Here is a 24,969-nt window from a genome sequence, read left to right on the forward strand (position 1 = left end):
GCCTGAGCTCCTTTTTCAAGGACAAGCAAGAAGTCGGGGGGAGGAGATGGTTCATTCAGACGAGAGTCACAACATGGGCACAGCAGTGAAAGCAAGGATGAAAACACTGGTGATAGCAGGGGTGATACCCAGGGGCTGGGCAGATGCTGATGCTGGGAAAGGCAGGAAGACCTGGTCGTCAAGGACTGGGGTTGGAATCTGGGCTTTGTTTGGTAGCCTCAAGGAGTCATGGAGGACTTGAGGTTCTGGGAAGGTCAGCGTAGCTGAGTTGCAGGCCGCTGCAGACGTTGCTTAACCAGGTTCCTTCCCCAACTCTCCTTCTGCCACCCCCTTTGCAGTCTGGTGGGGACTAGGTTCTGGGAGGGCCCGCCACACCTCGCTCTGGCTCTGTCTGCTCTTTATCACTGTCAGCTGCTCAGAGCCAGCCGCCCTCCCAGCAGAGCTGAGCTCCCCGAAGATAAGATGAATGTCTGCAAGCCACAGAGCTGAGAGGTTCTGGAGGAAGTGGAAGAGGAGGAAGAAGGAATAAACACCCGTCACATTAATAAGAGTTTGGGAGAAATGAGGGGCTGAAGCCAGGAGTCTCCAGATGGTGTTTAGTGAAATGACAGTTTGATGCTTAAGAGGAAAATGGAACTGTGGTATGCTGAGAGCTTCGATCTTCATGGGGTGGGGGTGAGGGGTGTGGGAACATGGAGCCTGGTGTGAGGCCTGCACTCACACAGGTCTGACCAGAGCCTGTTCAAATCCCAGCAGAAAGGGCAAAATACTTCCAGAATGTCCACTGTGGAGCCCCACAAGTGGCTCTGGGCCCAAGGATTCAGGTGCACACACATACACACACATTCACACACTTAGCAGCCAACCCTTACACCATTGCTAGGTCCACAGGGGTGGGTGTGCCCTCTGAGAGTGCGTGTGCAGCAGAAGGGACTGGCTGAGTGGTCCCATTAAACTCTGGCAACTGAGGCAGGCACAGGAATTTCTGGGAATACAGAAGGGGCATTTTACCCAGCTGCCAGGTTGAGGAAGGCTCCCTGGAGAAGGTGATGTCTGGGCTGAGTTTGGAGTGTTGACCAGGAACTGGACTGGCAAAGAGCTTGGGATGTACAAGAATGCCAGGCACGGAGAAGCAATGAAACAAAGCACAGGGTGTGAAGCTGCACAGAAGGGGGCAGGAGCACTGGGGTGTTCCTGGATCCTGTGTCAGGTGGGAGTGGTGGAGAGAAGATGGTCTAACAATCCCCAATAAAGGAGGCTTTACTGAGGTAGGGAAAGACTTGGATGTCATCTGAGGGTGTGGAGAATCAGTGTGGGGTGTTCCCCAGGGGTGTGGGTGTGTGACTCTCCCCGATCCCATTCCCTTGTCCACAGACGGTGTCATGGAGGATGTCAGAAAGTGGCTCCAGGACTTGCCAGGATTCTACCCTTTCTTTGGGTGAATAGAGCATGCTTTCAGCACCCATCCTTGAGCATGGAGGTACTTCCTCTGCTTTCCCCAGTGGGGTGGGGTCTGGAGCCTACAGGCCTCGTGGGGCCCTGGGAGCAGTGGGAGGTCATTCTTCCAAGCCCTGGGGTAGCTCCCTGGAGGGAACTTTGGGTACAGCCAGAAGGGCGTCAGCGCTGTTTGTCAGCGCTGGGAGCCATGGTGCTCTGGGAGAACCAGGCTGGCAGAGTCAAAGCAACTGTGGCCCGGGCTGGAGATGAGCATCCAGAGAGGGTGGTGTATGGTGGAGTCTGGGGGAGGGGGGAGGCAGGCAAGGGAGGGAGGTGGGAGACAAAGGAGAGAGCCAGGCAAGGAGAGGCAAAGAGTTCTAGGCTTCTGAATCCATTCTGCTTCGATTTCCCCCCAAGTCACACAGCTGCCAGGGTTCAGACAGATGCTGTGATTAGCATTTTAATGCATTTCAGAGGACCTTGTCCGAACTGCTTTGGAAATCAGAAATCAAGAGTTTATCTTCAGCTGTCCCTGTAGAGCTACATTCTCTTTCAATTCTAAAGGAGCCAGAGGAAGAGTGTGCATGCATGTGTGCACATGTGTGTGCACGTGTACATGCATGCACATATATATGCCCGTGTGTCTACGTATTCCTATGTGTGTGTATGTGTACACATATATGCCATGAGCCCTGGTGTTTGTGCATGTGAATGCGTTTGAATGTGAAGTGTGTGCCTATGGCTGCATCTGTGTATCCACATGTATATTTTGCATGTGTGTGCTGGTTCCACATGTGCCTTTGCAAGTGTGACTTCATCCAGGATCATTCGCGTGGAAGAGGGCGAGCTTGATGCTGGTTAAAAACAGGCCAGCACTGAGTGACTCGGGCTGTCAGGGCGAATGGGCTGCAGGTAATGGGAAACGAATTTCCCATGCGGTGCGGCTGCCTGGCCTGATGCCAAAGTTGTGTTTCCAAACAATAAGGCTAGTGGGTTTTAGAGCAACATGCATTTTTGGAGTTAGAATTCCACATGCCCCGGACAGTGCTCACACACTGGGCCCAGCCCCTGAGAGTTTTGGGGAGCACCTCTCAGCGGGGGATGGGCAGCTCCTCCTCAGTCAGGGCAGAGGGTAGGACTAGGAACCCAGGAGCCCCTCATTGTGTGGGGGTCCACCCCTCGCGTCCTAGGGCTTTCCTCCTGCCACCCTAACCTGGCTACAGCCTACATCTGTCAGAGCTGTCCCGCTCCGGCTGGATGTCACCAGCCAATTGCTAGCTCCGTCTCCTTCCCTTGTCACCCTCCCTGGACACACTCCCTCTGGGAGTTGTAGCTCTCAGCCTCAAACACAGATTTCTGGGACCATATTCCCAGCTTAGGGGCAATGGACCCATCACATTCCTTCCTTAGGGGAGGAACCTGTTCAACTCCCAACAAGCACCACCAGCTTTAGGGACCTGGGCGACATCCCTGGCTCCTTCCTCAGGAGTCCACCAACTCCAGGTCTTCCACCCCTGCCAGGCCCGCTCCCCCTCATGTCAGATTGCAGGGGATCTGCTTATAGACTCAGGGGCCTCAGGGCTGCTTGGGACTCCACCTGAGTAGCACCAACTGGGACGTGAGTTGGGGAGGTGGGGAAGCAGCCAACCATTGTTCCTTGTGCATGTGTTTAATGTAAATACATCCTCTATTTATCTTTGGCTATTAATAAATTCATGCATTATTAGAAAATCCCTCATTCCAGCAGACCTGCTGCGTTAGATCAGCCCGTTTTAAGAGATTTCCTGTTGGTAGGATTCAAAGCCCACACCTGCAGCCGGCCCAGGCACAAGGATTTAACTGAACGCCACAGATAATGAGATCAGTTAACCTCATGAATTAAAACAAGCACATTGCATTAGCTCAGTTTATCCTAAAAGAAAATATTAAGTTCCCCCAGATAAATCGCTTAATAAGAACCGAGGAAGATGGCACACACTGTCTTCCCAGAACCTAAGGCAGGAGCATGGGGGGCTCATGCAGCAGCCGATGGGGGGTTGCCTCCATGGACTGATGGGTGATGGCAGGGGTTCTTGCCTGGGGTCTAACAGAGGTTGGGAGTGTTTGAGGCACCCTAGGCAGGGTACAGGCTGAAGCACATGAAGCAATGCAGGGGGTCGGAGAGGAGTGAGGGGTGTCAGTGGGATCCAGCCTCCTCAGCCACCACATCCCAGTGAAACCCTGTGGATGCAGCGGTTCTCAATCTGTGGGTCGCGACCTCTTTGGGGGTCAAACAACCCTTTCACAGGGGTCACCTAAGACCATCGGAAAACACATACATAATTACATATTGTTTTTGTGATTAATCACTATGCTTTAATCATGTTCAATTTGTAACAATGAAATTGGGGGTCACCACAACATGAGGAACTACATTAAAGGGTCGCGGCATTAGGAAGGTTGAGAACCACTGAGTTAGAGAATTCCATCGAGGGAGGCTTGGTGGAAGGGCTGTGACCAACTGCAAGTCTCTTCTATCTGTGAGAAGCTCACGACTTCAGGAGTTGGTTAAAGTCTTTGTAAATTTCAAACCCACCAAGTCAGAAGCAAAGGTAATTTGGACTTTAGGAGACATCAGGCTTTGCAAAATCCATGGCGCAAACAGTTTTGGTCAGCAAATAAACAGTGCAGACAACATTCCTGTCTGCAGGAATGCGCTGCCGACCTAAGAGAAGGCGGCGTTTGCAAGCGGCGTTTGCAAGCGGCTCACCACGGCAGCCGCCCCGCCACTGTGCTGACTACACGTGCTTCGCATCCCTTCATTAAGGCAGCTTGGCAGGACATTAACTTGGAAGCGCCATTGAATTGTCTACTCAAAAATAATAAAACGGCCCTGAGCACACCCCATAATATGGATGCTAATGGAAATGGTGTCCTCCCCAGTTCTCTGAACTAGATTTCTCAGCCACGGAGCTTCGTTCAGATAAAGGCTGTGTCGCAAATGAGAAAGGACGGGACGTGGCATCTTGGCAGAGCTGCTACCCACTTTTGCAGGCTGTGCCCGCTTTGGGCTTCTGTGTCTCCCTTGCAAAACCAGGGGTGCAGAGCAGGGGATGGGAAGGCCCCGCCTCACTCTAACTTCTGAGGTTCTCTGGCCTCAGGAGGGAGACATAATGGCAGAGGGGAGTGTCATTTGTGGATCAAACTCCTCTAGTCAAAGGAAGGAATCAGGGTTTCCTGATATCACTGGACAGAGTGGGGGTGTTTGGGGTCCTGGAGGGGGAGGATCACTGAAATCACCCAGGAGCTGGGACATATAGATTCCCAGGCCACACTCTGTCTTCGTGTGTGTGTGTGGGGGGGGGGGGGAGAGGGAGGGAGGGAGGGAGGGAGGGAGGGAGAGAGAGAGAGAGAGAGAGAGAGAGAGAGAGAGAGAGAGAGAGAGAACCTCTATCTTCCTTTGCATGGGGTACAAACCTGAATGCCTTGGAACGTCTCAGGCGCAGTCAGGTGGTTTAGGAACCTGCCTGCATTCTCCTCTGGGTGGGCCTAGTCCTCCAAGTAGCTGGGGGAGGGGGATGCCAACTTCCTCTCACTAGCTGCGGACCCAGAGGCAGCCAATTTCCCCCTGCACCGTCCTCCGGCAGGCCTTCCAATAGTGAGTAACCTCTGGCAGCCACTGAGGCTGCCCAGTGAGAGGAGACTCAGGGAGGCTCCCCACGCTCCCCATGTCCCCACGCCAGCTTTTCACTGGGGCTACACAGCCCTTCCCCGTCTGCACCATGCTGCTTACAAATGCAGGCTGTCGCTCTCTGACTCAGGAAGGACGCTTCAATGGCTCCCAGGCACCCAAAGCAAAGAGGCCAGATAGCTCAGTGGGATGTTCAAGGTCTTCCCATTGGAGTCGGAAATCTCCTCTACCTTTAGACCCCCAACCTCTGCAGTTTTCTCCCTCACAACCTTGCTCTGTCCCTTCCTTATCGAATGGTGTCACCTCACTGGGATGCTGCCTCCATCCCCTCTCCACCCACCCACACCCTGCCCGTCCTTCTGAGAGCAGTGCTCCCAGCTCCCAGCGTGGAGCACTCATGGAAGGAACGCGGTAAACATCGCCGGGCTGCGTGTGCTCCCAGACCACTCAGGCCTCTAGATTTTAGTCCAAAGTCTCAATCCATTGTCCTCTAATTGCTTGGCATGTACATCTTTTCTTCTCTGCAGGACGGAGAGCCCCGAGGGCGGCAGGGTCCTGGCCTCTCCTGGCTTCCACCTGCCAGCCAGCACCCTGCACAGGCCGTGATCCTGGTGGGGGCTCAGGAAACACTTATGAATTGAATTAAAAACCTCCTCTCAGGCTCTGAGCGGGCCCAGCTGTTGGCTACCAGCTGTCGGGGCTGCAGGGAGAGGCCGAATGCATATTCATTTCCGATCCCTGAGTCGCCCTGCCACGAAGGGCCCCTGGACTGTCTTCAGTTGCATGGGTGCCAGGCCGTGACTCAGCTGCTGCTCTCGTGGGTTAGAGTTTTCGATGTCCTGACTCCCCTCCCCCAGCTCCCAGGAGTGGGGTCGGCGAACATGAAGTGGAGACGGAGATATTTGAGCCTCATGTGGGGAACGTGCAAACCATTAGGACCAACTTAGCTACCACCTCTCCTGGGGTATGACGTGGCCATCTCAAACCACCCTCTTTTAGCACCACCAGGCCTGGCAGGGAGAAGGCCAACGGCCTCGGGGATGTTCCTGCCAAACCCACGCTTGGCTTCCATTCAGCAGATTTGTCGGTCTCCCCATGTGGCCAGCCCCCGGGCTTGGCCATGCAGCTGGGGGGCTTGGTGTCGTGCCCCTTGAGGTCTATTGTCCTGCAGACCAGGGCAGGCAGGCCTGGGGCGGATCAGAGGGGCCAGGCGGGAAGCCGCTCCTCTGGGGAGAGACGGAATGGCGGAAGCGACAGCAGCAGCAGGGAGAGACGTCACCCATTTCCCATGTGGACACAGGGTCCTCCTCCATGGGTGCAACACCTCATGCCGTGTGCAAACAGCCCTGGGTACAGGCACTATTGATGTCCCAGGGCCAAGATGAGGAAACCGAGTCACAGAGGAGTGAAGTGATTTGCCCAAGGCCACGCAGCTCAAAGGGGTGGAGCTGGGTTGGCTGAAATTGGGGCTGGAACCTGCCCGGTAGTGTGGAGGGTTTGGTCTCGAGGTCCTGGGGTTCTTTAGAGAAGGGAGAGGTTGTGGGGGTTGGGCATGAGCACCTTCTCCTGGGTCAGGCTGGGAATGCGGGACAACTGGGTTTGGCGAAGGTGCTGAGGGCTGGGATGGGTTCTGTAGGGCCTTTTATTCGAAGAAATGGGTAACACACGGATAAAATCATTTATCTTGGCTCACCTCCTGGAAACCTCTGGGGACAGCCCATGACACGAGGGGGTGGAAGGTGGCCTGGGGAGCAGAGGGGAGCCCGGGCCAGCCCCGGGGCTGTCTCTGACCTCTTCCTTCCCGCCCTCAGTCCAGCCAAGCTGCAGCTTATTACGAGGGCAATTCTCCTTTCTCAGATGGGCTTGACACAGAGCACACCCACCTCACTTCACACCCGTACCCAGGCCAGCAGTGTCTTGCCTCAGCCTCAGATAAATGTTGCTGGCCCTGGAAACTGGCTGGGCCCCTTCTCAGAAGGTGTGCACCCACCACTGCAGTGGGTCCCAGAAACGTGAGCGAGAAAAGGACCATGGATGCCTTTGATTCTTTACCATGTAAGCCACATACAGAGGTACAGAAGTCAAGATACAGATGATAAACATATGGTACCCAGGGGCTGAAATCTTCCTCCCTGACTATGAATCCCATGGAGGGAGAAGCCTGGCCAGTGGTTGAACAAATGTGCTGAGTGAGCAGTTGAAGAAACACCTTGTGAAACTACTCCTTCTGACTCAGCCTCCTCCATATCAGCTTCAGGTCACGATCTGAGCTGACGGCAAACACTGTGTGTGTGTGTGTGTGTGTGTGTGTGTGTGTGTGTGTCTGGGGGGGTGCTGCTCTGCCCAGCTTGCTCTTCTGTGACCCCTGCCCCTCTCCAAGAGGCTGGTGGGGCACAATCTACTGGCTCCTACCCATTGTCTATCCCCTCTTCTCCTTCACTAACCAGAGCACAGTTTTGTTTTTTTAAAAATATATTTTATTGATTTTTTACAGAGAGGAAGGGAGAGGGATAGAGAGCTAGAAACATCGATGAGAGAGAAACATTGATCAGCTGCGTCCTGCACACCCCCCCCCCCCCCCCACTGGGGATGTGCCCGCAACCAAGGTACATGCCCTTGACTGGAATCGAACCCAAGACCCTTCAGTCTGCAGGTCGATGCTCTATCCACTGAGCCAAACCAGTTAGGGCCAGAGCACCGTTTTGATCATGGCAGGTATGTCTCGTCTTTGGCACCGTCTCCTTTTCCAGCCTCCCTTACAGCTACAGTCGCCATGCCACACAACTCTGGCCAATGAGACACGCACAGAAGTCTACTGGGGAGGAGCCTGTGAGAAAATTTTTGCATTCCTGGTAAAAAGCTTGACTTATTCTGCTTGATTGTGGATGTAATGCCTGGAGCTGGGGCAGCCGTTTTATAACCATGAGGGAAGAGACTCCGAGGCTGACATGGTTATGCCAACCCCAGACCCCGTGGAGCTGTGTTGGCTGAAATTGGGGCTGGAACCTGCCCGGTAGTGTGGAGGGTTTGGTCGTGAGGTCCTGGGGGTCTTTAGAGAAGGGAGAGGTTGGGGGGTGGGGGTGGGGGTCATGAGATATGCAGAAAAGCAAAGCTCTATTTGTTGAAGCCACAGCAGCCAAATGCATTTCTAACTAACAGGGTAGTTACTGAAAATTGGGTTCAGAGAGGTGACGTGGCTTCCCAAGGGCACACGGTAAGGCTCCAGGCAGAGCTGGGGCTGGAATCTGACTCTGCTTTTGATGCAGAACACCTGCTGGGCCACTGCCCTGCCTCACATGGCCCCCGGCAATTGTACCAGTGTCTCCCATGGGGTAGCCTGGTCTCAGCCTTGGGGTGACAGGCACTGAGGAAGGGACACCATTCCTGACCTTGTGAAGCTCGGGTGTGCCCAGGGTGGGTTCCCAGTGGAAGGAGCGTGGGCCCTGGAGCCAGACTTCTCCCTGGCCACGCGGCTTTGAGCAAGTCCCTTTACCCCCATGTCCCCTTCCGCAGGACAGCACTGGCAGTGTCCTGAGAGCACTGCTGCCTTGACCGGCAGGTGAGATAATAGCGGGGAAGTGTCTGGCCCACAGGGACACTCAGTGAATGGCAGCTGGCATGTGGCCAGAGAGACGGGCTTCTGCTAACTGCCCTCCCACGCGGGAGTCTGGAATCAGGAGTCAGAGCAGACCTGCCACCAATGTGGGTTAGAGCAGTCTGGGAGAGCTTCCCGGAGGAAGGCTTCTGGGCTTGGAGCTAAGTCCTGAAACTCTGAGAGGACTGTGGTGTGTGGGCAGCGGGAGGCGGGAGGGAAACTAGGGATGGCTGCGGATCTGAAGCCACGCCCAGAGTGAGCAGGAGACCAGTGACTCATCTACCAGGAGTTGATTAAGGCCTGCAGGCTGGCTGCACGGGGTGGGGCGGGAGGCTCTGCAGGGCAGCAGTGTGAGAAAGGCCTGCTTCATCCTCCAACTGCATCCCCGACGCCAGGAGGAAAATTCAGACTTATGACCTTTCCAGTTTCCTCGCCTTTACACACTTCTGGACTGTTTTCCCTCTACAGAGCCCTCCCTGGTCATTCTAGCTCACGGTCATCTCCCTCTTCTGAAATGTAATGGGACATATGGTCCAAATTGCACGCTTGATCATTTTATGTGTCTATTGTGCTGTGATTATTTCATGTATGAATGAGGAATCACCAGATTTTACTGTGGCAAAGGACCCGGAGGCCATCCACACTCACATCATTGTTTTGTCACTCATAATAATGCCTGGGTTATTTATAGCAACCACAGCACATATGGGCTTCACATATAAGATTTTCACCACCGAGTGAAGAAACAGGCCCAGAAAGGTCAGGTGGCTTGTCTCAAGGCACGTTGGTGTCCTCCATGGACAAATCATCCAGCTTGTTGGTATCATTTGACCTCTTCTCTGCTGGACACAGAGTTGGCCACACCAGGCTCACTTGCCACCAGGAATGGAGCCCCCTGCCGGGCACCCCACACTGCTCTCATCAAGAATGCCAACAAAGGCCTTTGATCAAAGCACACACGGGAGCCACAGTGAGCTGGGGCCGGAGAAACCACATCCTCCCGGACTCCAGACCTTTTCTCTTTACAACTGTTTTCACAAAGAACAGAAAAATAAAGAACCATACCACTTTCTGCCATCTTCACCCAGGGTTGCCCATCTTTGATGGGACATGGCAGCTCCCCATTCAGGAATGACGCAGGCCGGCAACACAGACCCCAGGCTCTCTGCTTGCCCTGCACACACTCTCCAGAAGAAACTCTTCCAGGCCTAACCCACATCCATCTGGGACCAGGAGCTCACACACATTTCACTTCCCAGCCTCCTGTTCTGGCGAAAGGCCAGCAGGCCCTTTAGGAGCCTCCCCTGGACCCACAGGGCCATGTCCACCCCTCTGGCTGATCTCATGTGCAGGAAAGCTCCCTTCACTTCTGTCACCGCCCACCACCCAGACACACACCTGCGCCAGCGGCAACTGCCCAAGCACCTTCCACACAGCATTTCCTTCCCACAAGCAAGACCGCAGAGTGAGACCTCGTCTTTCCAAACATAACCCTGCAGCCTGAACTAAGCTGACAACTTTTCAGAGGGGCCTGGAGGGAATGTGGATGGGACAGGAGCCGTGAGAATGGACCTGCTCCAGTGCCACTGGGAGGTGACAAGGCCAGCGGCCAGCGAGGTCGATGAGCAGAAAGAGAAGCCATGCCCCCGCTGACCTCCAGCTCTGACCAGCTCCAGGCACAGGAGCAGGCACAGGGAAGCACTAAATCTGGGGACACTGAAAGGTGAAACATAGAGTTAACCCTGCAACATGGGACCAAGGGGCTGCGCCAGGTGCCCTGGGGGATTGGAAAGCTTTCAGAGGGGGCCGGAGCGTATTTACAGAGGAAGTAATGTTGGATTTGGGCCTCCAAGGGTGACTCGAAACCTCCAGGCAGAGGGAATGGCATGAAAAAGAGGGACCTGAGGGAAGGTGATGTGCGGGCTCCGTGGGTCTGGGAGGGCCTATGGCCAGGAGAGGAGTCTGCTACCCGGCTGCTTCTTAGGGGCGACAGGAAGCTGCAGGGGATTTAGTGGTCAGAGCTTTATGATAATCTGGGCCACCCTATGAAGAACGCATTAGAGGGGTGAGAGTCTGGGGGCAGGAGGCCACTGTGGTGCTGTGGGCTCCTCTAGGACACTTGAATTTGTCACAGTCTCTCTCATCTGAACTCCTGGGAACTCCCATCCCTACCATTTTGCAGAACATAAAGCTATTTCTGGATCATGGCTGTCTTCACACTCGCCTCCCAAACCTGATTGTAGCTCCTCCCGCAAGGGGCTGTCTTTCCCATCTTTGTCTGACGCCAGACACCCTGCCTCCCATGAAAGAACTCTACATGGGGCAGCTGATCCATAAAAATGGTTGCTGCCGATCTGGGTGATGGCAACGGTGTTCCAAACCACACCAGGGCAAATGCTGAAGGCTGTCGTGAAATGCCTGCCTGCTTTCCTCAGAAAGAGACTTGAGCAGAGGGTGGGAAAAAGGCTTATGGCTGAGGAGCAGGGGGTGGCTGTGCCACGGGGTCCAGCCCTTCACTGCAGCCCTGCCCCGGAGCGGATCCGCAGGGGCGGGCAGGCTGGCTGGTCTGCATCGGGGAGAGACATACGTGACCTGTGCTCCATTGCGCTTGTTACAGATGGAGCCAGGAAGTGGAGAGCAGGCAACACTCTTCCTCACCCTCCCACGCTCCCCTCATCTCTCTGTCATCTTAAGTGATGTGAGTAATGCCAAGTCTATTATTCTTAGAATTTTCAAGAACGTCAGAGCTCGAAGGGACTCCAGGGCAATCTGTGCCACCACCTCCTCTCACAGTGTAGAAGATGAAAGCCCAGAGAGGTTCCAAGCTGAGGGTTTTGCCCAGGACACCTGTCTTGTTTGGGACAAGCTGAACCTGGCGTCCAGGTTCCCTGACCCCCAGCCAAGTTCTGTCCATGATCTCAGGGCCTCTCATCTCCTCCAAGTTAGATATGATGGCTGTGAACACAGAGACTCTCTGGTTCTTCCAGAAATCGTTAGGGGGTCTTACTGAATACAGGCCATGGCCAGGCCTGGGGTCTGCCAGGAGGGCCACAGAGAAGACACCATGGTCCCTATGGGAGGTGAGAGACACTTGCCTGAAAAATAAGGATACCTTTCCACCCAGGCCAGTGTGGGCAGGTGAGGGAAGAGGAGAGGCAGGGTCTGAGGGTGCCCCAAATGGAGCCTCTGTGCCCACTGGTCTCAAAGGACAGATGAATATTTCTCTTTAGGGAATATGGGGGAATAAGAAAGATTGTGTCAATTATTTCCCTGAGAGAGGAAAAAAGAAGCATTTCCTCAGGGGAGAGATGTGAAGGTGGTGGGACCTCTTTCTCTTACCCATCACCCTACCCTTGAAACTCAAACATTGAAAACTGGTTTTCTCCCCACCATGGAAGAGCTATAGGGCTGCCCATTTCTCAGTGTTACGGTCCAATTGTGTTTCCTTCCAAAAGATGTCGAAGTCCTAACCCCTGGTGTAGGGTCTTTGCAGATGATCAAATTAAGATGAGGTAATTAGAGTGGGCCCCAATCCCAAATAACTTACCAAAATGGGAAATTTGGTCACAGAGACAGACACGCACACAGGGAAGATGATGTGAAGACATGAAAACACCACTTATGAGCCAAGGAACCCCCGAGACTACCAGACATGAAGAGAGGCATGAGTCACATTCTCCCTCACAGCCCTCAGGAGGAGCCAACCTTTCCAACACCTTGATCTTGGACTTTTAACCTGAGAACTGTGAGACAAGACATTCTTGTTATATAAGCTCCACCCCCCCCGCCCCCCCTCCGGCCTGGTTTCTGGTACGTGGTTACAGCAGCCCCCAGTCTAATACACTCAGTGAGAAGAAAAGCAGCAGGGCCAGGTGGCTGGAGGTGAAGCTGGTTTGCAGGACTCCACCTTCTGACGCAGAAACTCAGCAGGTGGCAGGAGCTGGGAGAGAAGATGCAGGAGCTGATGGGGCCCAGACTCACCACACAGAATCAAAAACTAGCTCTGTGCCTATAGGACAGATGAGTGGAAATACATCACATCCCTCAAATAAAACACTTTGATTGTGCCAATCACTAGAAGTTGTAAAACTATCCCGAAGAATTAACGGCTTCCGTACATGCTAACTACATCCATCATAAATTCGTCTTTAGTTTCTGTTATCATATCACTGTCTCTGGGGACCCCTGTCTTGTCATCATCTGCCCTTTATAATTTATTCATCTTGTTCTTGCCTGCATCCTTTCTACTTATCATTCATCTTTACAAGTTGTACATAAAATTAGATGGATCCTTCCGTGGCAGGGCTGTCAGGGAGGAGATGGGCTTCATCAGGGAAGCCCCGGGATAGCTGGTGGGGGTCCCCCTAGAGTCCCTGTGGGGACCCAATTAGAGGTGGAGTGGGCAGAAGAAGAGAGAGGGAAGGTGGGAAGGAAAGAGGAAGAGAGGAGACAGGAAAGGCAAATGAAAGGGAGAAAAGAAGAAAAGGTAGAAAGGAGGGGGGGAAAGCAGAAGAAAAAATGACAAGAAAGGAGAAAAAAGAGGCATAAAGAAAAAAGAGAAAAAAAGACGAAGAAAGGAAGACAAAATGGGGCTCAGGAAAATGAAAGTGAGAGGAGGAGGGCGAAAGACAGGAGACCATCCTGACACAATGATGCCAGAAATTCAACTGAAATTAAAAAAATATATAATTTTCCCATTTTCACATCTTTCCTGGCAAACTCAAAGAAGGTCACATTGAATTTCCATGGAAATGACCCGCCCCGAGTTGGAGCGACATGAGTCAGGAGGTGTGATGGCAGCGATGCTGCATGTCTACTGGGCTGAGCCAGGGGTGAGGGTGGGGGTGGGATGGCCCAGAGGAGCGTGCAGGTTTGCTTTGTATTCTCAGGTGGCCAGAGTGAGGGCACAGAAGCCAATCTTTAGCTAGTGAATTGGAACTTTAATGTTTACCAAGCAGATCCAGCTCCCACTCTCCCCACTCTCTCCCCCTGCCGGCTCCCTCTCCTCTCTTCTCCTCTGCCAGCTCCCTCCTGGCTCTGCTTCCGGGCCTCCTGCTAACTGGACCCAGCTCTTCCCCCAGCAGCCCTGGTGAGGAGCCCTTTGCTGCCAGAGGAGCAGAGTGCCGGCCACTGCTGGCCATGTCCCCTGCTTTTCTCTCATCAGAGTTTCTCCCGTGAGGCCCTACACTCCTAACTTTGGAAACAGATGAGCTCTTCCTGGAAGAAATTCCCTGCAAAGTCCCAGAGGCAGGGGGAGCTGGGACTAAGCAGTAGGGACCTATTTTAAGGAACAGAATTCTTCCAAAAGGCTCCCTGTGCATGCTCAGCCCCAGGGAGCTCTCAGCGGACATCTGCCCAGCTCACAGCTTCTGACCTGCCATGTGTTCCTTGTGCCTAGGCTGGTTCTCAGAACAGTGCTCCCCCCTGACATACCCGTCGTCCTCCCAGCTCTCTATGCCTACCTTGCCAACATCCGGAACAAAACCTTTGGGGAACTGCTGCACCCGATAGTCATCTGTGTCCTCTCTAAAGCAACTGTGGCCCTAGAAAAGAGAAGTGGGTATCCTGGGCTTTCCTAGTGGATCTAGGATTGAGTCTGGCTTGGCAACTTACTAATTGTGTGACCTTGGGCATATTGTTGAACCTCTCTATCCCTGGGTGTCCTCATGTACAGGGATAATCATGATAAAATGAGATAATGGAGGTAACATGCTTGCATCATGCCTGTCAGATAGTAAGTGCTTAATAAATATGTATTATTATTATTGAGCAATTGTCCAAACTACCTATATTATAGCAACGTGCTATCTGGTATCACTGATGACATTTCTCTCTCTCTCTCTCTCTCTCTCTCTCTCTCTCTCTCTCTCTCTCTCTGTGTGTGTGTGTGTGTGTGTGTGTGTGCGCGCGCGCGCGTGCGCGCATGTGGGCACGCTTACGTGTGTAGCTTCTGTCTGCAACTTGGATATCTCTAAGAGGGGTGGGGATACATTTTTCTAATCTCTGTGTCTGCCAGGTCTCCAAGCACAGCGCTTAGCACAAGCACACACTGAGAAAATACTTGTTGATGGATTGAGAAACTGCCCCATGTTGACTGTGCCCCATAAATAGTGGAACAAACATTGGGAATAGAAGAGGGTGGGCTGGAGAGAGGCAGGGGGCCAGAAAAGTGAGATCGAGAGTGTGAGGGAGAGAGAAAGACGGAGAGTGGAATCAGCCTAGATGCTGACAGAAAACACTGAGCAAAAGGAGCCTGATGAGGGCCTGTGGTTTAGTAATTTCATTGTCCTGAAGTCATGGCAACTCAAAAAGTGAGGATCCATTTGTGACACTGGTCCAGAGATGGCTCCATCAGCCATCCTTTGGTTAGGCTGGTTCTGAATAATGACGTCAGGTATGCTGACTTCTGAATTGTAACAACAGGCACTGTGGTCTGGTTTCTGAGCTCCCACTGATCCCAAGAGAGACGTCAGCTCCTCTCCATCCCCAAATAAGAACACATGTGAGGGGTGCCTCTAGTTCTGTCTTTGTTATTGTTTTGGTTGTGGTTGTGTGTCTGTGCATGACAACAATGGGGTTGTTTTCCCTGCTGCCAGCAGGATGCTAGCTCTGTAACTTGCTGGGAAAGAAACAGAATGGGCTGCCTGCACTATCTTCTCCCCTCCTTGTCTTCTCAGTGAGACGGTGGAGGGCTGGTTTTAATGGATTGACTTTAATGGATTTTGAAGTCTGGAAAAGTGCCTAAATTGCTGAGGTTACCAGTTTTCCTGGTTCTTTTTTTTTTTCCATTTCTTTCTCTTCAGTCAGACATAGAGTGAGCTCACTGGGGCACCTACTGTGGTCACCACAGACCAGAAGAGGTCTCTTTCTGCCCCTGCCCTAGCTGACAGGGACACCCATTATTTCTTTGGGTGAGGGTATTTTGCTTGGTCCTATCCCTGCATTTGCTAGTGGCACACATTCTCTGATTTCAAAGGAGAGAACCAACCAACAATAATAACACCAGCTCTGCTTTCTGGAATCCAAATGGCTCCACCTTAAAGCATAATTTTTTTTGGTCATTTTATTTTCATTTGCCTCCAAGTGAGTTTGTACAGGGACTATGTGCCCTGGGAAGTTCGAGCTGCAATCCTGTCTTTCCTCCCGGCCTCTCCCCCTGTGGGCTGTGCCAGCACTGAGAATTGTGATGATGTCTTTGAGGCTATGAGTCTCCCTGTGAGGCCTTTGAAGAAAGGACAGCATTCCAGGCACCTCAAGGGGACTCTAGGCTCTGTTTTAGCTCTGCTGTTGGACTCTCTCCTCAGCCCTCCCACCTCCCCAAATACATTCACATTTTCTTTCTGTCCTTTCTTCAAAACTTGCCCAAATCGTCTTTGTGATTTCAGAAAAATGCCACTGGATCTCCCAGTATGAAGGATTAGCACAGATTATGGGGAACAGTGTTAATTATCGGTGGAAGGGGGGCCGGCGCGTCGCTCCAATGTGCTCCTGATTTCCCCTGGGCCTTTCTGCCTGGTAATAAGCCTTCTTTAATCTGGCAGGCCCCTTAGTGAAATCAGCACCACGGACAGTGGTATTGATTGCTTCTGAGAAACCATCACAGCTGCTCAACCAAATTACCTTTGATATGTGACCTTTAATGTAATTACTGCAACATCAAAGTATTTCTATAAATTATTAAAGAACTAATACACTCCATCATTTAGCTATTCTCTTATATGTAAAATAAACAACTACAAGTTAATGCTAGATCCAGAACAATCCACATTTGCTACTGAAATTCCCCGACCTGGGCCTCTCCCTCTTCAAAAATCCTAAACCTCCCCCTCCCACTTCCTCTTTCTGTTTCCCCATCTACCAGGCTTTTAGCCATCACGGAACTCCCCAGCAATCTCTCTCAAGCTGATGAAGGGCCGCCCATAACAATGTGGTATTTTCTGTTCCATTTGGGTGGCTCTAAAATATGTCACAATCTCCCCCCCCCCCAACACAAAGTACCATAAACAGTTTATTAATCAGCACAAACCTTTCTCAGAAGCCTTTGATTATCTTACCCCGTGGCTGTGTGCCTCACACATAACATGGGGCGATGTGGCGCTTATTTCTGCCATCTTACAGAGGGCACCCAGAAAGTAATTACTATAATATATGTGCATGTAGCCGCGCCACTAAAAACCAACCGGGGAACGGCCACCGTGCCAGAGCTGGGCTCCACATAAAAACCCGTGTGGGGCACGATTTCCATACATTTGCATCCGGGGGTATGTTATTAAGATGATTCAGTCCCGAGCTTTGCAATCACAAGTACAAAAATACAATCCAAAGGCTGTCTTAACGGAAGGAAGGCCCTCCCCACCCCTAACTGGGTAAAGCAGGAGCTCTGATACAAAGGAAAGGCTGCCCCCACAGGGGTTGCTTTTCTCTCCGTCTCCCTGGTTAACCTTTCCTGCTGTGGGGCAGGAATGGCAACGTGTGTTTACATACTGCTGGCTGGGTAGGATTGTAAACATGCATATGTAAACATTAGTGAGCACACGTATAGAACACACGTGCTTCCCCGCAGTGCCCATTGTATAATACAGCTTGAACCCGGTATATTTGATCAAATCATGCCCACAAACACTCGCATCTTTCCATGTATCTTTACATACTCCGTGAGCTGTATATCTCAGCTCCCGAATCCCCCTCCCCCCAGTCTCTCTGAACCCACAGGAGACACCACGCAGACCCCTGACCTGAGAAACGCTTATTTTATGGTGATGAACTAGCCTCGATAATAGCCACGGCTGATATCACACCCAGTTAGGGGGGACATAAATAATTCTCTCCCCCCGCCCCACCCCCGCACAGGAGGAATAAACCAGGGCTGAGGCGCGATAGTTTATCAAAGACCAGGGCTGGCTCCTTCAGTAAACACGGTGATCTCACTCCGGCGCCAAGCCTGGATGGGGGGGGCGCCCCTTTCCCTCTCACCCCGAACCCCACCCTGAGTACAGCCCGCATCCGACGTAGATTGGCTGGTGCTCAGGCGGCACTGTCACCAGACCCCGTGGGACCGGCTGGAGGCCACTCCGGGCTCCGGGGGGCCAGACACCGGCGGGCGTGCCTGCCTCGGGCTGCCGGCACGGGAGGGGGGGGGGTGGGGGGAGACCCGCTCAGCAGGGGAGGAGCCCCGCCCGAGATTCGTGGTGGCGGTAAAGGGCGCCCCTTCCCGGGATTCCGAGGGGCCTGGACGACGGGGTGCGGGGGCCACCTGGCCAGGTCGCCTAGCTGCACTAGGGGGCGAGGGGCGGCGCGAGCTCGGGATGGAGCGGAGGCGCCCACCGGGACCGCGATCCCCCCGCCGGCCGCCGCCGCGCAGCCCGGCCTCCCGAAGTCGCCCCCTGTCGGCGCGCCCGTCCCTCGCGCTCGCGGACGCCACTTACCCCGGGCAGGGTCTTCTGCTCGTGCAGCGCGCTCTGGGCCTTCAGCGCTGACTCACGCTCGCAGTAGGTGAGGAAGGCGCAGCCTGCGAGGGAAGCAAGCGGCGAGAGGGTCAGTGGGCGCCCGGGCCGCCGCGCCGCGCCCGCCCGCCCGCCGCCCTCCGTCTCAGCCCCTCCCTGCGCTGGGTCCTTCTCCCCACCTCGCTCGCTTTCTCTCCTGTGCGCTCCACTCGAGCCCTCCTGCCTCTCCGTGTGCTGCCTGCCTGCCTCTCGTCCCTCGCGTGGTTACTGTTCTGTTTCCCTCCCTCGGCAAAATCTCCCCACCCTGCTCTTCCCCCTCCACGCCCCCTCTCCCCGTAGTCTCTTCCTGTCCCCATTCCCTGGTACCTCGGGGGGCCTCTGCCCGCTCCCTTCAGACCTCTCTGCCTCCCTCCCTTCATCCGCTCCTCTGGGCGCTGTTCTGTCTGTTTCAGCTCCAGCCCCAGTACCTCCCAAGGGCAGCTTTCACCCCTCGCCGCAGCACCCCAGGCCACACTGGACCATGAAGTCCTGTGGTGGCCTCCCGCAGGAGTGCTGCTGGCTGCTTCATCGAGGATGATGGGGGGGACCCCCTTGGCCTTCCAAATACAGGCTCCACCAGCAAGGAGGACCCAGGCCAGGCTGTCCTAATAAAGTGAACGGGGCTGCCCACGTGCCCCCTGCCCTAGCCCACTGTGCAGTGATAGCTTCACACCCGTCCCAGTCTTGGGCGTATTCAGTCCACCCATGGGCAAGGCTGGGCCTAAGGCTGCCCCTGGCTCTGCCTCTAATTCCCTGGGTGACCCCTGCAAATCACAGCTCCCAGCCTGCCTTGTTCTCCTCTGTGAACAGAGAGGTTGGCCCATTGGACTCCAAGGTTCAGCCTCGTTTTCCCCTTGAGGGAGTCTGACAGTGCCTCACCAGGAAATCCGGATTTTAAGAGTCCTGTTCCTGACTCAAGGGGTGACTTTTTAATGCAGGCCTTTCAGGCACAGTGACAAGGCAAAGAGAATGCTTGCTGATGGGAGAGTCTTTCTGAAAGTTCCCTCAAAGTGCCCAGTGCCTGGGGCCTCTTTCTCTGCCCCCAGACCAGGCCGAGTGTGACTTGGGAGGCCTGCCAGGCTCAGAACCACAGGGAAAGTAAAAAAAGCCAATTTTGGCCAACAGCAGGCTTGACCTGGGGAAAAGTGGCCTGACACTTTCCAACGCCACACATGGCCCCAGAGAAGGCACCCTGCAGGCTGGCCACTTTCCTTGTTTCACTGTTTTCTTTTCCTCCCTTGTTTCACTCTCTCATTATCTCCCCCCGCCCCCCCCCCCTTTTTCCTTTGCTCTCACAGACACCTCGCTTGGTATGCCTCTCCCCTCATTTAGACCTCTCCCAATCCCATCCATCTTTCAAGAATCTGATCAAGGCCCACTTCCTCCAGGCAGCCCTCCTTGATTGGTTTAGTCCATCTCAAGCCAACTTCCTTCCTTAACTGTCCACAGCTGACCATTTGGTCATTCTTATGGCCATTTATCATCAACTGTCTCCTGAGTCCCATTGTGAGTCAGATTCTGTGCCAGGCCTGGTGGCCCCCTCTTTTCATGAGGCCTGTAGGCTGGTGGTGCCAATCTGGTGCCAATGCCAGCCCTTGTCATCAGGCTTGCTCTGGCCTCTTATTTTCCGAGATGCAGAGTGCTCCCAATGTCCTCTCCAGTCCCTGAACCCTCCACCAACCAGTGAAACCCCTTTCCTCCTCTTCCAATGTAGAAACTAGTCCTGGCTCCCTTCCTTTCCTGGCTTCAGAGAAGATTTTGGAAGGGAATATATGTGTGAGGGGGCAGAGAAATGGAAGGAAGGAAGCAGGGCAAGAAAGCTGGAAGACAGGACTCTCAGGGTCCCCATGGGCTCTCTGCCCTTCCTCCAACTCCTGCCCCAGGCTGGGAGGAGCTCAGTGCCAAGGAGCCCCTCCCACTCTGCCTCATCCCTCCCCATCCAGACCCCAGGCCACCCTCCCCCTCAGCCTCCCTGTTTCTCCCTCCTGGTCATGGCAGACGATTATTGATGGAGACACAAAGGGGACTGAAATGAATAGCGGTCAGAGGCCCCCGTGACGTCGTCCCTCGTGCTGCTGCCTGCCTCTCTGGAGTCTCTTTTCTCCTGTCCCTCTCTGGCCTTGTCCTCCGCCTGCACCTGCCTGCAAGGAGGAGGCCGCCACTGTCTAGCTGTGTGCAGGCAAGCCAACTCAGGACAAGGTCAGGGGCAGGTCTGGAGAGGGAGGAGGAGGGAGGAGAAGGAGGAAGAGAAAGAAGAGAAGGAGGGAGGAGGAGGGGGAGAAAGTGACCATATTGTTTCCATGGCCTAGGATAACAAGGAAGGAATTCTAGATAAAAAGAAAATAATCTGTTGCTTTTGTCTTGTCTAGTTTCCAGGAATTTCTGCCCCAGTTTTTTTTGGACAGAACTCACAGCTGCATTTTGTACCAGAATCTTTAAGGGACCCCCAGACCCCGGGCAACCTCCCCTGACATTTCTACTCCCTGACCTCACCTCCTTCCATTTTCCCATTTGCTCACCTCCTGGCCTCTTTCCTATTTATCAGCCCTGCCAGGCACACTCCGTCCCAGGACCTTTGCACTGGTTGTGCCCTCTCCCAGAATGACCCCCACCCCACCATCTGCATGCCTTGCTCCTTCAGTCCCCTCAGGCTTCTGCTCCCCAGAGAGGCCTCTCCTGGCTGCCTCATTGAACATGGTAACCCGCCCCCACACATGCTCACTCTGTGATCCCTCGTCGTGGTTACTCTTCTCTTTAGTGCCCCATTAGTGACATGGTAATAGTGTATATCTGCTCCTTGATTAGCAGTCTCCCCTCGCTCGATGGGGTTCTATTCCTGTTTCGTTCTCAGTGCCTAGAACAGGGGCAGGAACTCGGTGCATATTTGTCGAAAGCATTGAATCCCGAACAGCTCGGCTACTTTGAAGGGGACCGATCACGGGGAATGGGACGGGGGGACACAGAAGTGGTGCTCTGAGGCTGCTGGGAGCTGACCAAGGCTCTGAGGACACGGAGGCACACTGGACCTCCCTCGTGGCAGGGGACAGAGGTCGCCTGTGAGAGTTGACAGGTGGCCCCGGCCAGGAGGGCTCCTTTCCCCAAGGCTTCCTCAGCCCATTCTCCCGGTGCCTGCAGTGCAGGTCCTGCCACTCCCTGATCCCTCCTCAAGGTGGTGGTCCCCTGGTCAGGCGGATGCGCAGTTCCAGAAGGAAGCTGTGCCAGGTGGACTCTCACCAACCGGGCCACTCACTGATTCCTCTCTTTGAACCCCAGTTTCCTGGCCTATAAATGGGGATAGTCATCCCCCTCATAGCTTGTGGGCAGACGTACTAGCCCATGAATATTAACAACCTCTGCCGATCTCTGTAATTACAGAGTGAGGTGTAAACACATATTTACTCTCGTGAAGAGGGAGGTCCGAGGCAGCGTCCCTTCTGCTCGAGAGATCAGCCTAACACAGAGGCCGCCGGGGCAACCCACCCTGGCCTTCTCTGTCCATCTCTGCAGCCAGTCAGATGTTGCTTCTGACAGTCTACCCGGGAGATGAGTTGTCTCACTAGAGCTCTTTTAAAAGGCAGATTTGGAATGACTATCATCAGCAAATGACAAGGGCTGGTGAGGATGTGGGGAAAAAGGAACCCTCATGCACTGCTGGTGGGAATGCAGACTGGTGCAGCCATTGTGGAAGACAGTATGGACTTTCCTCAAAAAATTAAAAATGGAACTCCCATTTGACCCAGTGATACCACTTCTAGGAATATATCCCAAGAAACCAGAAATACCAATCAGAAAGGATATATGCACCCCTATGTTCATAGCAGCACAATTTACAATAGCTAAGATTTGGAAACAGCCTAAGTGCCCATCAGCAGATGAGTGGATTAAAAAACGGTGGTACATCTACACAAAGGGATACTATGCTGTTGTAAAAAAGAAGGAACTATTACCATTTGCAACAGCATGGATGGAACTGGAGAGCATGATGCTAAGCGAAATAAGCCAGTCAGAGAAAGATAAATATCACATGATCTCACTCATTTGTGAAATATAATGAACAACATAAACTGATGAACAAAAATAGATCCAGAGACAGAGAGAAGCATTGAACAGACCGTCAAACCTCAGAGGTTAGGCGGGCGGCGGGTAGAGTGGGGAGGTAAGAGATCAACCAAAGGACTTGTATGCATGCATATAAGCATAACCGATGAACTCAGAGAGTAGGGGGGTAAGGGTATGTGCTGGGGGGTGGGAGTGGTCAGGGAGAGGTCAATGGGGGGAAAAGGAGACATATATAATACTTTAATCAATAAAGAATAAATAAAAAAATAAATAAAAAGGCAGATTCGGATAAGCAGTGACTAACCAGCGACTCGAGGTGCCACGTCTGCTCCCTTGCTGAAGACAGAGCCTGGGGGATGCAGCTGGTGGGGAGGGGTGGCTTCGTGAGGAGAGTTTGCCATTACTGGGTGTTTCAGAACATGGCAGGCCTGGGTGAAGGCCGAGGTGGAGGCTCAGGGTGGCCAGGAGAGAGAGGGTGCCAGGTAGTACACACAGAACCCTACACAGAAAAACTGGTGTTTTTCTTTGTTTGTTAGTTATTATTTTTGTGTTAATCCTTACCCAAGGATATTCTCCCGTTGATTTTTAGAGAGAATGGAAGGGAGAGAGACAGAGAGAGCAACATCAATGTGAGAGAGACACATCGATTGGTTACCTCCTCCATGCACCCTGACCTGGGGCCGGGGGTGGAGCCTGCAAGTGAGGTACATGCTCTTAATCAACATCAAACCTGGGACCCTTCTGTCTGAGGGCTGATGCTCTATCCACTGAGCAAATCCAGCTAGGAACAGAAAAACTAGTTTTGACTTCCCCTCACAGCAGCTGAGGAGGGGCTTGGAGCTGTGAGGGTGGGATAGGGGCCACAGGTCAGCAATCATGACATCTGTCAGGCTCACTCCCCTGTGGACGCGCTGAGGTGTCCCCAGAGACACACCCGGTGAGGCCCCTTGGGAACTCACAGTCTAGCTGGGAGACGGACTCTCTCCGGGAGCGGCTGCACCTCCACACACAACCGTGGGGAAGAGAAGGCCAGCGCCAGGCTCTGAACCAGGAGCGAGGTCTGAGAAGGAAGCACCCTTTCTGGGGACGGGGCTAGCGGCACAGAAATCTCTCCCTCCTTCAGGCCCCGCAGTTGCCTTCCAAGGCCTGAACCTGCAAGCATACGCAGACTCGTGCCCACAGAGGAGAGAGCAAGGGTCCACATGGCTGTTTGGAAGAGTGACAATTGAAAACCACCTGAAGCTCCCTCAGCGCACGGATGGTCGAGTAATCTGAAAGATGAAACGGCCCTCCATGTGCCAGCGCGGGAAGCAGCATTGTCAGAGGAGAAAGCAGCCTGTAAAGCCACATACGACATGTGCATACAGTGGAGGCTCCTTCCAGGAGGTCTGTGTGCACTCCGCTCTGCGTCTGCCCCACAGCGAGTCCGGAAGGGTCACGCCAAGCTGAGGACAGGGCGTGTGGGGCTGGGGGTGTCTCCCATGAGTTTAACTCTTTTTTTTGTTTTGATGGACACCTTTGGATGTAGAATATATTCATGTATCACTTGCATAACTAAAGATTTAAAAAGTCTTTGCTGAAAGAGGAGGATGGAATAAAAAGTGGGCGGGTGAAAATGGGGCAGCCAGACAGGAGGTAGGACTCATAGTCCATTTTGAACAGACAACGATCACTGGGTATCAGCTTCCTGGCAAATTCTTCATGATCATGGTAGGTCCTGCGATCCCCTTGCCTCACAGCTTCCTTTAGCTCTGGGACTTTAAGCAGCTCTCTCTGCCTAGCAAGCTACAGGCAGCACTCATGTTGGTCCCGTGGCCTGAAGTTCCAGAAGTTGATGTTGGGGGGATGGAATCCATGATGGCACCCAGAGCCTCCCCATCGCTGCCTTCCCTCCTATTCTTCTCGGCCGACCAGCTGTGTGACACCGCTGGCAGCATCTGAGGGGAGACACCCCGGAAACTACCCGGGAATGTCCGGGTGAGGTGTGACCGGACTCCCTCCTCTTCCGTCCCCCTGCCTGATTCAGAGTCAGCATGTTTTATCTCAACCCTCCTGAACCAAGGGCTTGAACAGAATAGAACAGCCTGGCGGGGCAGGAATGGACTTTGAAAATTGGCAGGGGTGGGATTGAGGGCTGAGGGATGTCAGACTTTAAGAGACAGTGCTGCCATCGGCAGCTGGTCACCAGGGCTCCCTGCTCGAGGCGGACTCCCACGCCCACCCATGTGGCCCACGGGGGCCTGCCTTCCCTCTGCCGCTCTCAGTTCTGTATGCACTGACACTGGCCTGCACTCACTCTCCCTTATGCTGCCATTTAACCTCTTCCGACTCACCGTTCTTATTTACTTGTCCCTTCTTTTTATCAGTTTCATGTCTTGGGTCTCTGAACAGACTGTCAATTCCCTGAGAGCAGAGACAGTGCCTTCAGAATGGAGGGAGGGCCGATCATCCCGCTCAGGTGTCTGAGAGCAGGGAGACCAAGAGAGCAGTGGGGCTGGGGAAGGAGACCCACCAACTGGGGCGCTGGAGAGAGAGCAGGAAGCCCTGGGTGCAGAGAAGGGAGGGAAGGGGGAGGAGGGTGTGGCCAGGCTTGGGTGACAGTGCTTGTTGCCAGGCTAGGGTGTAGGCGGTGGCAGGCACCCTTCTCCAGCAGGGCAGCCTACGGAGGCTGGGGCAAGGGGCGCTGCTGATTCCTGGGAAGGTGGGCGGGCACCCTCTCCCACGGG

General features: G+C 53.7%; 1 protein-coding gene across 42 annotated transcripts in view; it reads right to left on the reverse strand.

Moving 5' to 3' along the window:
* CELF4 (CUGBP Elav-like family member 4) overlaps positions 1–24,969 on the reverse strand; it is a 271,384-nt gene that overhangs the window by 177,091 nt on the left and 69,324 nt on the right. For 30 of the 42 annotated variants that reach the window (XR_013996318.1, XR_013996319.1, XR_013996320.1 and 27 more), the window contains exon 2: positions 18,128–18,210. Coding sequence is in view for 23 of the 42 variants with exons in the window: in XM_081097166.1 (XP_080953292.1) it covers positions 18,128–18,210 (83 nt within the window). In the remaining 19 variants the exon portion in view is untranslated. Of the gene's footprint in view, positions 1–18,127; positions 18,211–18,324; positions 18,567–24,969 lie in introns of those variants that run through there. The other 12 variants (XR_013996325.1, XR_013996326.1, XM_081097179.1 and 9 more) reach the window with 5 other exon arrangements.

This window comes from Myotis nattereri (assembly GCF_964212035.1).
Source record: "Myotis nattereri genome assembly, chromosome: 8".
Taxonomy (NCBI): Eukaryota; Metazoa; Chordata; class Mammalia; order Chiroptera; family Vespertilionidae; genus Myotis; species Myotis nattereri.